General features: G+C 51.1%; 1 protein-coding gene across 2 annotated transcripts in view; it reads right to left on the reverse strand.

Annotated features, from left to right (window-relative positions):
• Window positions 1–1,478: 1,478 nt before the first annotated feature.
• Window positions 1,479–15,527, reverse strand: part of Rbpms2 (RNA binding protein, mRNA processing factor 2) — a 40,312-nt gene continuing 26,263 nt past the window's right edge. The window contains exons 2-8 of one of the 2 annotated variants that reach the window (XM_042687735.1): window positions 12,794–12,871; window positions 11,939–11,977; window positions 9,617–9,679; window positions 9,175–9,325; window positions 8,498–8,637; window positions 2,794–2,866; window positions 1,479–2,597 (exon numbers count right to left, since the gene is read on the reverse strand). In XM_042687735.1, coding sequence (XP_042543669.1) covers window positions 2,843–2,866; window positions 8,498–8,637; window positions 9,175–9,325; window positions 9,617–9,679; window positions 11,939–11,977; window positions 12,794–12,871 — 495 coding nt within the window. In that variant the 3' untranslated portion in view covers window positions 1,479–2,597; window positions 2,794–2,842. Of the gene's footprint in view, window positions 2,599–2,793; window positions 2,867–8,497; window positions 8,638–9,174; window positions 9,326–9,616; window positions 9,680–11,938; window positions 11,978–12,793; window positions 12,872–15,527 lie in introns of both variants that reach the window. The other variant, XM_042687736.1, reaches the window with a different exon arrangement.

Genomic DNA, 15,527 nt, shown 5'->3' on the forward strand with positions numbered 1-15,527 from the left:
GGGTCCAGCGGTGACTACCCAAGGCCCTGCCCCAAGAAAAACCCCCAATGGAGCTGGGGCGCCACCTCTGGAATGGGGGCAGGGCTTTCCTCCCGGAGCCAGCCCCTCCCTTTCAGGCCCAGGCCTAGGCCCTGCTCAGTAAAGCATGAAGGACGCCTTCAGGAAAGCCACAGGCACAAGGGCCTTTAAATTATGGAGCAGTTTCCATAGCCCCTCTCTCCGAAGAAGCCCAGGCACCTCAGCTAAATAATTCACCACCTCAGGAAGACCCAGTGGTTCTGGACACAGCAGAAGTAGGTCAGGCTTCAGCCCAGCCCTGGGTGGAGTCAGGTCCCCCCCCCCCCCCAGCTCTGCCATGTTATGAGGGGCTGCAGGCAACGGGTCCGGCTTGCTTTTGGCCAATGTGGTGAGGACTAGATAGGAAAGGCCCAACCATCTCTTCCTGGCACAAGTGCTGCCAACTCCTCTCCCTCTCCTCTTTGAGCCTGGGCCTCCTAGCAAACCATTATCTGCCACCCAGAGGCCCTGTGCTTGTCCATCTGATGCACATCAGCCTCGAGCCGGTCAGCTGACTGCAAGAAGCCAGCAGCAACGTCCCCAGACCCAAGCTGCCCAGTATGGGCCCTGAGTGAAGAAAGGGGTGACCCTAGGTGCAGGGGAGGCGGTGGCCTGGGCTGGTCACAGCCAGGGGAGTTTTGCTCAGAAAGTTGTGGAAGGACCTGCAGTACAAGTGAGGCAGGCCAGCGTGAATGGGATGGCAGTGGGGTATAGAGCAGCATTCCCAGGTGGGCATGGATGGACAAAGCTGACAGAACACCTCAGCTGGGCGCAGCCCTCTGGTAGGAGATAGAAAGGTTTCAAACCACCCCACAGACGAGGAACAGGATTCTCAGGGCAGTTCCAATGGGCTGACCCTGCCCAGGCCACCTCCGCTCTTGGCTCTTGGCGACCTCCATAAGGTTTGAGCCTTGATGTCATCCACAGCCTGTGGGGCAGTCGAACCCTGGTTGGGCGAGATTCCAGGGCCCCCTCCTCTCCAGCATAGCCCGGCAAGATGCACACCAAGGCAAGACAGAGTCCAGCACTCCAAACTTCAGTCCTTTCTTCCTAGAGGCCTCAAGACCACAGACCAGCAAGGTTGACGCCAAATCAAGGAAGGCCCAAAGAGAGAATGCAGGTCCATCCCTCTCAGATCTATCTGGGGTGGAGGGGAGGTGATTCTGAGTGCGGGCAATATTGGTCTGTACCCTCAGAACCCTAAGAATGAGGTGAACTCATCTAGCACAGTGTGGGCCGATAGACACGGGCCCAACTGTTGGACCCGGAGACTTGCTTCTGGGCCAGCCTGAAGAGGAAAGGAGAGAGAAGATGAGCGCTAGCGTCCTCCCAGCCCCCCCCCACCCCAGGTAGCAGGCTGTCCTCCGACTCAGTCCTCATCCCATGGAAAGTGGAAGCTGGAAGCAAAGGTCACAGAGAAGTCAGTTTAAATTTTTTCTTTTTTATTTTGCAATTCATATATTATCCAGTTTCACATTCTCACAGGATCAGCAATTACAACAACAGCCGCCCTGTCTCCCAAGTCTGAAAGGGCAGGGCAGTCAGATGCACGGCTGAAGGCGAAGCCCTGACAGGCTCACAAAAGAAAACAAAATTGCACAATTCCTGCTGTATTTCATCTTTCTTAAACCAACGCCTGACAAGAAGGCCCACTGCTGAAGAAGAGGGGGGTTAAAAAAAAAAAAACACCTTTTCTTCTTCTACAGGCCTCAAACGAAACATTAAACTTATCCGACAGGGCGAACGAGGTCTCTTCAATAATTAACGGTACACATGAAAAAGTCCTTTATGATGCATAAATATTTTGTTACACGGGGTACAAAAATACTTTCACGTTTTGGTTGGAGGCTTGGGGAGGAGCAGGCCAGGGAGGACAGTCTGTGTGTGGGGTTGGTGGACGGTGAAGGGAAGGTGGCCTGGGACGAGGCATGAAAGGTGCACACGGTGTACATGTTAGGTGGTGGGGGGGGGGGGGGGGGTGTTGGGGGAGTGGTCAAGCCTAGACTTGTTGGGGGACGGTGTGGGCGCTGGGCCCTCAGGGAGAAGTGGCCACTGGGCTCAGGGTGGGTCTGGAGGCCGGGTGTGGAGAGGACCAGGCATGATGAACCCTGAGTGCCAGGACCTGTTGCTATGGCGACAGTGTGGGAACAGTGTACACTCACATATACACAAGTTTGAAGTGTCTTAAAGCTGTGCCAGAGAACATGCAAAATTAAACGCCTCGTTCCCTTGAGGGGAGAGCTATGGAAGGGAGTTTGTGTGGAAAGTCAGGCCAGGCTGGGGTCCTAGTGAGGCCTCTGAGCAGGGTTTGGGGTGTCTCAGCCAGAAGTTCCCCAATCGGCCTGGAAGGTTTGGGAGCCAGGCTGTGGGGTGGGGCGGAGCAGGGCTGGGGAAGGGGAGAGGGGTCCGCTGAGGCAGGCTTAAGATTCACAGTGTCGGCAGGGCAGCGGCAGCTGTGCAAAAGCTGCGGGGAATGGAAGTCCGGGTCCTGCTCTGGCCCCACCACACAGTCCCAGAACCAACTCCCTGGTGAACAAGACCTGGAGAGGGGAAAAGAGGCGGCCATGAGTGGGGGAATAGGGCTTTGGGGGGGGGGGGGGGGATGAGGGAGTCTTGGGGTTGCCTAGCACTGTGAGCTCACTGGTAGAGGGACTTGGGCAGAGGGAGGACCCAAGGCCTGCAGGAAGCCACCGCCTGGAACCCTTTCCACCCCAGGCCTCTGGGGCCAGCACTTACCAAAAAAAACTAACAGAACTGGCGGTACTTCCATCCTTGCTGGGCGCTATCAGAGGAGGGGGTACCAGCGCACCTGCAAGGGAAGCCGGCGTCATGAGCCACATGGGACCCTTTGCTCTCAGCACCAGCATCTCTACTGTGGTGCTGGTTATCACTGACCACCTGGCAAAGCCTGGGTCGGTCAGTCACCTCTGAGAACCCTTCCTCCTGAAAACTGGAAAGCACACCTGCCTGCCTCCTCCATGGCAAAGGCTCAGACAGTCATAGAGACATGGCCACTCTACTGAGCACAGCCGTGTGTCAGGCTGTACCTGCCGGCAGGCAGGGGTCTTGGCAGCTGGGACCAATAACGCCAACAACCTGCCCTTCCCCTTTACTGCGAGATCCAAACTTCCTAACCTCACCAGGAAAATAAGCTTGATAACGTTTTGTGCTGCTTCTTGGTATACCAGTACCAGCTACCAGACAATGGATACAAAGATCAGGTAGACAGGGATGAAAGCACATCAAAAACCAAAGTCATGGGGCTGGGAAGGTGGCTCAGTGGTAGAGCGCTTGCCTTGCATGCATGAGGCCCTGGGTTCGATTCCTCAGCACCACATAAGCAGAAAAAAAAAAGCCAGAAGTGGCGCTGTGGCTCAAGTAATAGAGCGCTAGCCTTCAGCTGAAGAGCTGAGGGACAGCACCCCAGCCCAGAGTTCAGGCCCACGACCAGAACCCCCCGCCCCCAAAAATAAAATACCACCACTTATGGTTTTCCAGTGATCATAGTTCAAAGCCCTCCTGGGTGGAAAGTCCGTGAGATTCTTTTTTTTTTTTTTTTTGGTCGGTCGTGGGGCTTGAACTCTGGGCCTGGGCGCTGTCCCTCAGCTCTTCAGCTCAAGGCGAGCGCTCTACCACTTGAGCTACAGCACCACTTCTGGTTTTCTGGTGGTTTATTGGAGATAGGAGTCTCACAGTCTCTCCTGCCCGGGCTGACTTTGAACCGCGATCCTCAGATCTCAGCCTCCTGAGTAGCTAGGATTACAGGTGTGAGCCACCAGCGCCCGGCTAAGTCCGTGAGATTCTTATCTCCAATTAACCACCAGAAAACCAGTAATGGAGCAATGGCTCAAAGTGCTAGAGCTCTAACCTTGAACAAAAGAGCTTAGGGACAGTGTCCAGGCCCTAAGTTCAAGACCCACAACAAGCAAAAAAAGGGAAAACACATCAGGCCAGGTGCCCACAGATGTGAGCAAGGGCACCCACCTGAGTAGATTCTGCTAGCAGCAAGCAACAGACTTGCTACCCTACTGGGTACTGGGAACTGGGCCAAGCACCCCTGGAGATCTACATTACTAACAAGGGAAACTGTCCTAAGACTTCAGTTAAATGAAGAACTATGCACAGCAATTACAAAAGACTCACACTTATGGATTTCCTTATATACCTAATTCCCTATACCTCCCATATCTGAGGATTCCAAGTAGGTGCTGGTAGTGGGGCTTGAAATGAGAGCCTTGAGCTCTTGCTTGGCTTTTTTGTTTAAGACTGGTCTTACTGGAGCAACTTCCACTTCTGGCTTTTGGCTGGTTAATTGGAAGAGTCTCATGGAGTTTTCTGCCTGGGCTGGTTTGAAACCTGGATCCTCAGACCTCAACCTCCTGAATAACTAGGATTACAAGTGTCAGCTTAGGCCATCATCTTATATACCAAACCCCACAATGCCACCCACACCTACTCTCAGCCTCACCCCTTTGGAAGGCTAAATAGGATAGCTTTGTGGCAAGTCAGAGCAAGAGGGATGCAAGGCCTTTCCTTGCCTGCAGGCTGAGTCTCCATGGAGGCCTTGTTCAGTCTGGGTTACAGGGTAGTAGAAGGGCATGCAGTTGAGTGGGTAAAATGGGTAGAGAAAGCCATGCATTGGTGGCTCACACCTGTAATACTAGCTACTCAGGAGGCTGAGATGTGAGGATCATGGTTCAAAGCCAGCCGGGGCAGGAAAGTGGTTTATCTCCAATAAACCACTAGAAAACCGGAAGTGGTGCTGTGGCTCAAGCAGTAGAGTGCTTGCCTTGAGCTGAAGAGCGCAGGGACAGTGCCCAGGTCCAGAGTTCAAGCCCCACAACCGACCAAAAAATAAAAATAAAAAAAATTTTTAAAAATGGGGTGGAGAAAGTGGGTATTGACTCTCATCCCCCTCCACCCCCCTGTCTTTTAGCTGCTATGTTTTCTTGGTGTCACTGCTTGCTCTCTGTTTTCATGTTGGTCCCCTGGGCTCACAACAATCCACTCAGACTTGGGATCCAGTGTCCACCCTTTATTGAGCCACTCCTAGCCTCTATTTCTAGGGCAGTGCTGTCACGGGGCGAGGAGGAGGCTATTGGAAGGAACAGGAAAAAATAAAAAATAAATGTGTATACACACACACACACACACACACACACACACACTAAGCCAGGTGCCAGTGGCTTACACCTGTAATCCTTGCCACCTAGGAAGCTGAGATCTGAAGATCGTGGTTCAAAGCCAGTCTAAGCAGAAAAATCCATGAGACTTTTTTATTTTGGCTGGGGGCGGGGCAGTGGGGAGGGAGAAATTGGTTTTACAAACAACCTCATCTGTTACAATAGTAAATGAAGGGAGAAAATTTGTCTACTCTCCATCACAAGCAGCATCTGCAGACCAAGTCACCACATTTTGAGAGACTCCATGAGATACTTTAATTACCAAAAAGCTGGAAATGGAGCTGTGGCTCAAGTGGTAGAGCAACAGCCTTAAGTGAAAAAGCTCAGAGACAGCCCAGGCCCTGAGTTCAAGCCCCAGCATGGGAACCAAAGAAATTAAAACTGGAAAAAAAAAGTGTCACTATCTGCAATGTGCGCTTTCCATGCTTATTACAGTCATTCATTTCCTCAGAGCTTCTTTTATGGATGAAAAAAAAAGGGATACAGAGCCACCTGATGAGTAGTCTCTTAAAAAAATGCCTCATTCCTGGGGCTGGGAAGGTGGCTCAGTGGTAGAGCACTTGCCTTGCATGCATGAGGCCCTGGGTTCAATTCCTCAGAACCACAGAAGCAGAAAAAAAAAAAAAAGCCGGAAGTGGCGTTGTGGCTCAAGTGGTAGAGCGCTAGCCTTGAGCTGAAGAGCTGAGGGACAGTGCCCAGGCCCAGAGTTCAGGCCTACAACCGGATCCCCCCACCCCCCCCAAAAAAAAAGAAAAAGAAAAAAAATGCCTCATTCCTTTAGGGTAGCCTCTAATCCTTCCCAGGAGGCAGGGCAGAAGTCAGACACTGAGGTTTCAGAGAGACAAACAATGATGTTATTACACACAATCCTTGGCTCCCAAACTCTATATTGCCCAGCATCTCTGTCCACCCAATGCAATGCAGTCCAGCCTCTCCTTTTACAGATGAGGCTACAGAGGCCCAGGGGTGGAGATCACATAGCTACCCAGTGACAGAGCTGGGATAAGAGGCGAGGAGCCCTGTGAGGTGGGCTGTCTGATTTCCACTCATTGCTTTCCAGAACCCACGGGGTAAAAGCAGCTCCATATGCCAGGCACAGGTGGCTCATGCCTATAATCCTAGCTACTCAAGAGGCTGAGCTGTGAGGATCACAGTTTAAAGCCAGCCCCGGGCAAGAAAGTCCCTAAGACTTTTTTTTTTGGGTCCGGTCGTGGGGCCTGAACTCTGGGTCTGGGCGCTGTCCCTCAGCTCTTCAGCTCAAGGCTAGTGCTCTACCTCTTGAGCCACAGCACCACTTCCAGCTTTTTTCTTTTTGCTTATGTGGTGCTGAGGAATTGACCCAGGGCCTCAGGCATGCAAGGCAAGCGCCCTAACACTGAGCCACCTTCCCAGCCCGTCCCTAAGATTCTTATCTCCAATTTAACCACCAGAAAACCTGGAAGTGGTGCTGTGGCTCAAGTGGTAGAGCGCTCACCTTGTGCTGAAGAGCTCAAGATAGTGCCCGGCCCCGGATTCCCAGGCCCAGAGTTCAAGCCCCACAACTACCACCACCAACAAAAAAAGCAGCCCCACAGACCTGGTCAGGACAAACACAGAGGCTCCCCTGGCTTTGCTCTTGTCACAAAATCTGGTTTCTGCTCCTCCAGCTTCCTACCTTCAGATGACTGTCAGGCTCAGCTGGCGACAGCACCAAGTTTACCACAATTCTGCTCAGCATATTCAAAAGGTGCCATAGGGAGACTTCTCTGTAGGATAGCAGTCTTCTAAGGTAGTGACCTCTGAACCAGAACTTCGTACTTTGAATCTGGGCAAACCTTGACATCACTGAGCCCCCTCAGTGGGCCTGAAAATGGATACGCATTCAGCGCTCCCTAGGACCTCCCCTCCACCCCCAGCTACATCTTCCACTTTCTGGGAACTCTCTCCCTCCTTTCCTTCCTACTGCTCAGGCCAGGTAGCCATATACTGTCTTATAATCATTTCCCTGACTAGAGGCTGGGGTGGGATGGAGATACCCCTCAGCCTCCCTCCTAAGGCTACCTAGGATCATCCTGTCCACATTCCTGGTAATGTCCTGTTGTAGCCACTGTGAAGAATTGTCCACCCTCTCCCCACCCTGCAAACATACAAAGAGATGAGTCCTCCTGCTGTGGCATACTTCAGGGCCTACAATAACCAAGTCAGACAGAGTACAGCCTACATGGCCACGCCTCCTGGTGCAGCCCACGGCGCCCAACATCCCCTGAAGCACCTGCTCCTCAGTCCTGCACTGTGACAGCAGACAGTGTCCAGGCTTCATGGAAACCAGAGCAAACACTGAGATGCACAGACATCCAGACGTAGTTCTGGCCTCACATCAAACTCACAACCACCCTGAAGCATGAAATATTCTTCTCGTTTCCAGATGAGTAACATTCAAGGCACAGAGACCTTTAAAACCTTGAGGAAGGGCTGGGGAATGTGGCTTAGTGGCAGAGCGCTTGCATGCCCCGGGTCCAATTCCTTAATACTATATAAACAGAAAAAGCTAGAAATGGCATTGTGGCTCAAGTGGTGGAGTACTATAGCCTTGAGCAAAAGAAGCCCAGGGACAGTGCCCAGACTCTGAGTTCAAGTACCAGGATTGGAAAAACAAAAACCTTGAGGAAGCTGGGTGCTGGTAACTCATGCCTGTAACCCTAGCTACTCAAGAGGCTAAGGTCTGAGGATCTTGGTTCAAAGCCAGCCCTAGCAGGGAAGTCCATGAGACTCATCTCCAATTAACCCCCAGAAAACTGGAAGCAGAGCTGTGGCTCAAGTGGTATAGCACTAGCCTTATGCAAAAAGAGCTCAGGGACAGTGTGTAGGCCCTGAGTTGGGGCCGGGGGGCGGGGGGCGGTTGGGGGGAGTGGGAGGGAGGTAGAGGCTGAGGAAGTTCATAAAGACAGGAAGAGACAGAGGCAGTTGGTCAGGCTCAAGATAAGATTCAAATTGAATCCTGTAGCCACAGGTAGAGCAGAGCACAGGGTAGCCCTGGACTACGGTGTCCAAGGAGGCCAGGCATAGCCAGGCCTGAGCACCCACAGCCTTCTCCTGTGCTGCTTCCATGCGAACCCACTGTTCACATTCTCCCCACCATACCCTAAACCCTAATAGCAGGAACCTGTGGCTCTCTGAGTTCCGTTGCAGCCCTGCGGACACAAGTGGCCCACATCCCAGTAGGTGTGCAAAGCCTGGCAGCTTCAAGCCCTCCCACTCCTAAACCCAAAGCGGCTTACCTGAGCATGGAGAGCAGCAGTGGCAGCAGGGTAGGTGAATGCTGAATGGGAGATGGCCGGGGTCAGCTCTGTGGTGTACAGAGGGTAAGGAGCCCAGGCCTCTGAGGATGCAGGGATCAAAGCAGCCCCCATCAGGTCATCTATAACAGGACACAACGGCCTCCACTGTCAAACACTGCTCTCCCCTCCCGCCACCCCCTTCCAAAGGAGAAGGGGACTGGGTATGCTAGCTGAGCCATAAGCCCCAGAGGATAGACCCTTCCCTCTCTGAGGACCCCAAGACTCAGGAAGGAAGCTAGGGCAGCATATGGTGAATGCGCGATCTGTTCTAGAAGCTCTGACACAGGCCTCAGCCCATCTCAAGCATGGGAAATCAGAGAACACTTCAAGAAAAGTTGGGCGACTCTGACAGTTCAGAAGCCCAGTCCCTTTGAGGTTCAGATAAGGGATGAATAAGGAAGGAGGAGGCCAGGAAGGCTGAGACAGCTGACTATGATCCAAGAACCTCCTCCCCTCCCCCAGAAACTCCCAGCATTCCATCCCACCTGAAAAGGGGACCGAGACCAGACTGATGCCCTCAACAACCATCTGAACACCTCTACATGCAACACCAGCAGGCCCTGCCAGCATGGGCCAACCAAAGGAACAGAACGAAGGCAGCGCACAGTGGCACTCACAGGGGTCCCGTGCGATGAAATGTGCTCCGAGGGCGGGGTGAACGTTGGCAGGATTTGGTGTTGCCATTAGCTTGCTCTTGGCCATCTTGGTGTTGGCTTTGGCAAACTCTAGCTTCAGGGTCTGTGAGTTCTCAGGATCAAATCGAATACCCTACCAAGTTGGAGAGAGACACACTTTGTAGGACCCACGCTGTCAGCTGCCACAGAGGCGGAGTCCAGATAAAAGCTCACTCAGAAGACTTGTGCACACAAGTGCCAGCCAGCAGGAATGCTGGGAGCTTGTAACCGCATTGATCACAAACTGTGCAACCAAGGGCTCTGCTGTGGCATGGTTGGGGGAATAAGTCCATGGGCAGACCCTTTCCTTGGGTATGGAAAGGTGAAGAATTGTGGAAAATAGGACAGGGATAGTCAAAGCAATGTCTGTTCTCTGTCTACTTACATTCAGTGCATTCTTAGCTGCTTCGGCTCCTGCCCGGCTGTCAAAGATCACAAAACCAACAGGCTAAGAGGAAAAAGAAAGAACATCTTTCTTGCATTTCTCTTAACATTCCATCCCACCTCCAACACAAAACAAGCAAGCAAAAGAGAGACCACCACCGAAGAGGAGACAGTGAAATCTGAGGATTGAGGTTTGAAGCCAGCCTGGGCAAAAAGTCTTTGAGACTTATTATCCTGGGGCTTGAACTCAGGGCCTAAGGCAATGTCCTTGAGCTTTTCTCCAAGGTTATCATTCTACCACTTGAGTCTCGGTCACTTCAGTCTTTTTTTTTTTTTCTGAGTAGTTTCTTGGAGATAAGAGTCTCAGGGACTTCTCTGTCAGGACTGACTTAGAACCAAAGGCCTCATATCTCAGCCTCTTGAATAGCTAGGATTATAGGCATGAACCACCAGAACCCAGTTCTGAGACTGGCCTGAACTCTGGGCCTGAGCGTTGTCCCTCAGCTCTTTAGCTTAAGGCTAGAGCTCTACCACTTGAGCCACCTTCCCAGCCCAGTTCTGAGACTCTTATCTCCAATTAATCAAAAAGCCAAAGAAGCTGGGTGCTGGTGGCTCCAGCTCATAATCCTACCTGTTCAGGTAGATCCCCAGTTTAAAGTCAGTCCTAGCAGGGAAGTGGGTGAGACTCATCTCCAATTAACCACTAGAAAACCTAAGTGGAGCTGTGGGTCAAAGTGGCAGAGTACTACATTTGAGTGAAAAATCTCCAGAGCTGGATGTCAGTGGCTCACACCTGTAATCTTAGCTACTCAGGGGGCTGAGCTATCTGAGGATCACAATTTGAAGCCAGCCTATGCGGGAAAAATCCATGAAACTCTCATCTCCAATAAACTACAAAGAGAAGTCTGGAAATGGAGCTGTCCCTCAAGTGGTACAGCACTAGCCTTGAGCAGAAGCAGCTCAGAACAGCACCCAGGCCCTGAGTTCAATGACCAATTAAAAAAAACAAACAAACAAAAAAACAGCCAAAGAAGAACTGTGGCTTAAATAGTAGATCATCAGCCTTGAATGAAAAAGCCAGAACATGAGGCCCTGATTCAAGCTCCAGTGCTGGCACTGAAAGAGAGAGAGGCGTGGAGGGACCATAGGGTAGCCAGTTCAGCGAGGTAGCACTTGCCTAGCATGTATAAGCTCTTGGGCTTAATCCCTAGGACCACAAACCAACAAAAAACTATCGTCTAACTAAAAGTCTTTGTCCTGATGAGAAGATAATGGAGAAGAGTAAACATCTTGTCTCTGCCTTCCTAAGGTGCAACTGGAGTGGCAAAAACCACACTTGAGGTCCAGCCTTCCTCCTCCCTCCCCAGTCCCAGGACTACACGGTGGGAACAGACCATTCCCCCCTCCCACTGCATTGAACATCACCATTCCAGTGGAATTTTTTCCTTTTTTTTGTCAGTTGTGGAGCTTGAACTCAAGGCCTGGGCGCTGTCCCTGCACTCTTCAGCTCAAGGAGAGAGCTCTACTGCTTGAGCCACAGAGCTACTTCTGGTTTTCTAGTGGTTTGTTGGAGATAAGAGTCTCAAGGGGCCGGGTGCTGGTGGCTCACACCTGTAATCCTCGCTACTCAGGAGGCTGATATCTGAGGATCTCAGTTCAAAGCCAGCCCTGGCAGGAAAGACTGAGACTCCCATCTCCAATAAACCACCAGAAAACCAGAAGTGGCGCTGTAGGTCAAGTGGTAGAGTGCTAGCCTTGAGCTGAAGAGCTTAGGGACAGCGCCCAGGCCCAGAGTTCAAGCTCAAGCCCCACAACCGACAAAAAAAAAAAGTCTCACGGACTTTCCTGCCTGGGCTGGGCTGGCTTTGAACCGTGATCATCAGATCTCAGTCTCCTGAGTAGCTAAGATGACAGGTGTGAGCCACCAGCGCCCAGCTCCAGTAGAATTCTTTTTAAATGTATGTGGACGGTGCTGTGTACCAAGTTCATCAGCCCAGACCCCACAAGGCAGCGGAAGCCTCTGAACCCGGGCCTCATGCACCAGGGGTCAGAGCTCAGGTGCCATCTCTTCTGTTCTCAGGCTGGGGGTGGGGTGGAGAGGGGCAGGCAACTTCCCTGAATCCTCAATGACAGCAGCTCAGGAGCTGCCCTGGCCTGACTGGATAGTGAGGAAGAGGAGGAGGGACCTGGAGGCCACCCTGACTTCAGGCTAAGATAGAATGGGACAACAGGTACCTCAACCTTAGGGAAAGGCAACAGGCCTCAGTTCCACACCCAGCAGCCAGCCTGTGCTGAGAGCAAGAAAACCTAGAAGAGAAATTACCTGTCTGGAGGTGAGCTTGATCAGAGACCCTTCGTAACCCTGCGGAGAGAGGGGGCCGTCACGGGGGGAAGAAGGTCAGAGGCTTTGATTGTGCTAAACCAGCTTTATCCCCACCAGCCTCAGCTCTTCCCAGAGTTCCTCTGAATCCTTTTCCCCTTCTCCCCCAACAAAGGAGATCTACGCTGACCCTCACAACATACCAATCTCCCAGTGCCTGTGTTCAGAATCACGTGGTCTGGCACATGGAGTAGCATGATGTAGGGCACTCGTGTTTTTTCACTGACATGTAGTAAGAGCATGGGCCTTACCTTTTAACTTTTCTCATCTCTAAGTGGAAAAGACTACACTGAATTGCCAAGATTCCTCATACTGCAAAGTCTGTTAAGATCAAAGGGCTTGGGGCTGGGTATGTAGGTTAGCGGTTGAGTGATTGCCTAGCATGCATGAAGCCCTGGGTTCTATTCCTCAGTACCACATAAACAGAAAAGCCTGGAAGTAGTGCTGTGGCTCAAGTGGTAGAGCACTTGTCTTGAGCACAGAGAGACTCAAGGACAGTGCCCTAGGCCCTGAGTTCAAGCCCAAGGACTGGCCAAAAAAAAAAAAAAAAATCAAAGGGCTACAGATAGATACAGCTCAAGTGGTAGAGCACCTGTCTAGCAAGAGTAAGGCTCAGAGTTCAAGTGTATAGTTGAAGACTCAGAGGCCTGAAAGGGCTAAGCAAGTGGCATAAGACGAGTGAATTTAACAGAACCAGACAGAGCAAGGTGAGTGACATTTTGACACTTTCCCACATCTTTCTGCAGCCCAGCACCAACCAGAGATTCATTCCTTATGCTTCTCCCTGATCTGACTCACCTTGAATGGCCGGAAAAGTAGATAAAGTTCTCTGGGCTTAATGTCCACGGGGAGGCCACTGACGAACAGTGTCCGGACCTGGGGACAGAGACCACAGTGGTCAGGGCCAGGCTACAAAGGAAGGACAGGGATGGTGCTCTTCCTCTAGTCTGGGAACTAGAGTCCTAGAACTTCAGGAGAAATTCAGTACTGCCTCCTCCAGACATTGAGGCAAAATAACATTCCCAGTGTCAAAGATTTGTCAAAGCCCCTTCTGTGTACCTTCCCTTTTTTTTGGGGGGGAGGGGTGTTGATACTAGGGCTTGAACTCAGGACCTGGATTTTAGCTTCTCTGCTCAAGGTTGACAATATACCACTTGAGTCACAGCTCTGCTTCCAGCTGTTTGGTAGATACATGGAGATAAAAGCCTTATAGACTTTCTTGCCTGGGATGGCTCTGAATCTCAGTCCTCAGATCTCAGCCTTGTGAGGAGCTAGGATTAGAGGTGTGAGCTACTGGTGTCCAGCTTACCTTTCTTTTCTAAGCCATCCTGGAGGTGTCACTCAGCAAGCAACTGCAACTTAATGTCCTTAAGCGTCCCAATGGCAGCAGAAAGGCCCTGATGGTTAAGCGCACCTGCCTTTCTTGTATCTTTTTCTTTTTTTTTTTTTGTTGGTCGTGGGGCTTGAACTCTGGGCCTGGGCACTGTCCCTCAGCTCTTCAGCTCAAGGCGAGCGCTCTACCACTTGAGCTACAGCGCCACTTCCGGTTTTCTGGTGGTTTATTGGAGATAGGAGTCTCACAGTCTCTCCTGCCCGGGCTGGCTTTGAACAGCGATCCTCAGATCTCAGCCTCCTGAGTAGCTAGGATTACAGGCGTGAGCCACCAGCGCCCGGCTCTTGTATCTTTTTCATCAAACAGGTAAAGCAGGCAATGCTAAACATTATGGTCAAAAGTTGGTGGTGAAGCCAAGTCTAAACACCAGCTGTGCATCCTGGGACTCCATCCAAACCTGACCACATGAGCCACTTGAGGTCCTGAGATAAGTCCTGCTTCCAGACCTCCAGGTGCTACTACTGTTTCTTTTTCTTTTTTCATAATTAATATATTCTGGTACAAAAAAATGAATTTTACAATTTTTTTTTTTGGTCAGTCGTGGGGCTTGAACTCTGGGCCTGAGCACTGTCCCTTAGCTCTTCAGCTCAAGGCTAACACTCTACCACTTGAGCTACAGGGCCACTTCCAGTTTTCTGGTAGTTTATTAGAGATAAAAGTTTCATAGACTTTCCTGTGTGGGCTGGCTTTGAACCTGGATCCTCAGATCTCAGCCTCCTGAGTAGCTAGGATTACAGATGCGAGCCACCGGTGCCCCACAACAATTTTATTTCTTTTTCTTTCTTTTTTTTTGGTCGGTCGTGGGGCCTGAACTCTAGGCCTGGGCGCTGTCCCTCAGCTCTTCAGCTCAAGGCGAGCGCTCTACCACTTGAGCTACAGCGCCACTTCCGGTTTTCTGGTTGTTTATTGGAGATAGGAGTCTCACAGTCTTTCCTGCCCGGGCTGGCTTTGAACCGTGATCATCAGATCTCAGCCTCCTGAGTAGCTAGGATTACAGGCGTGAGCCACCAGCGCCCGGCTAACAATTTTATTTCTTATGGTAGATCGTGTGTGTGTGTGTGTGTGTGTGTGTGTGTGTGTGTGTGTGTGTGTGTGTGTGTTTACTTCTTATGGTAGATCGTGTGTGTGTGTGTGTGTGTGTGTGTGTGTGTGTGTGTGTGTTTACTTCTTATGGTAGATCGTGTGTGTGTGTGTGTGTGTGTGTATTTCTTATGGTAGATCGTGTGTGTGTGTGTGTTTATTTCTTATGGTAGATCGTGTGTGTATGTGTGTGTGTGTGTTTATTTCTTATGGTAGATCGTGTGTGTGTGTGTGTGTGTGTGTGTGTGTGTGTGTGTGTGTGTGTGTGTGTGTGTGGTATTTTCTTTCTGGCTAGTCATGGGGCTTGAACTCTAGACCTGGGTGTTATCTCTGAGCTTCTTTTTTTTTTTTGGTCACTCATGGGGCTTGAACTCTGGGCTTGGGCGCTGTCCCTGCTCTCTTCAGCTCAAAGAGAGCTATTTACCTCTTGAGCCACAGCACCACTTCAGGTTTTCTATTGGTTTACTGGAGATAAGAGTCTCATCAACTTTCCTGCGTGGGCTGCTTTGAACCACGATCCTCACAACTCAGCCTCCTGAGTACCTAGGATTACAGGTATGAGCCACCGCAGGCTCTCTGAGCTTATTTTGCTCAAGGCAAGCACTTGAGTTCCACCTCTGGGTTTTTTGAGTGGTTTATTGGAGATAAGAATCTCATGGAGGGCTGGGAAGGTGGCTCAGTGGTAGAGTGCTAGCCTTGCATGCCTGAGGCCCTGGGTTCGATTCCTCAGCACCACATAAGCAGAAAAAGCTGGAAGTGGAGCTGAGGTTCAAGTGGTAGAGCGCTAGTATACAGCTGAAGAACTGAAGGACAGCGCCCAGGCCCAGAGTTCAGGCCCCACGGCCCAAAAAAAAAGAATCTCATGGACCTTTCTGCCTAGGCTGGCTTCAGATCTTCAGATCTCAGCCTAGTAGTTAGAATTACAGGCATAAAATCTTGGCACCCAGCTTATCTTTGTTTCTTAAGATAGGGTCTCACTATTTATAGCTCAGGCTGACCTCAAACTCTCAAGACTCCTCCAGCCTCTCCGGTACTGGAATTATAGGCATAAATCACCAT

The sequence above is a fragment of the Dipodomys spectabilis genome, unplaced genomic scaffold (assembly GCF_019054845.1).
Source record: "Dipodomys spectabilis isolate Male_0828 unplaced genomic scaffold, ASM1905484v1 ptg000108l, whole genome shotgun sequence".
Classification (NCBI taxonomy): domain Eukaryota; kingdom Metazoa; phylum Chordata; class Mammalia; order Rodentia; family Heteromyidae; genus Dipodomys; species Dipodomys spectabilis.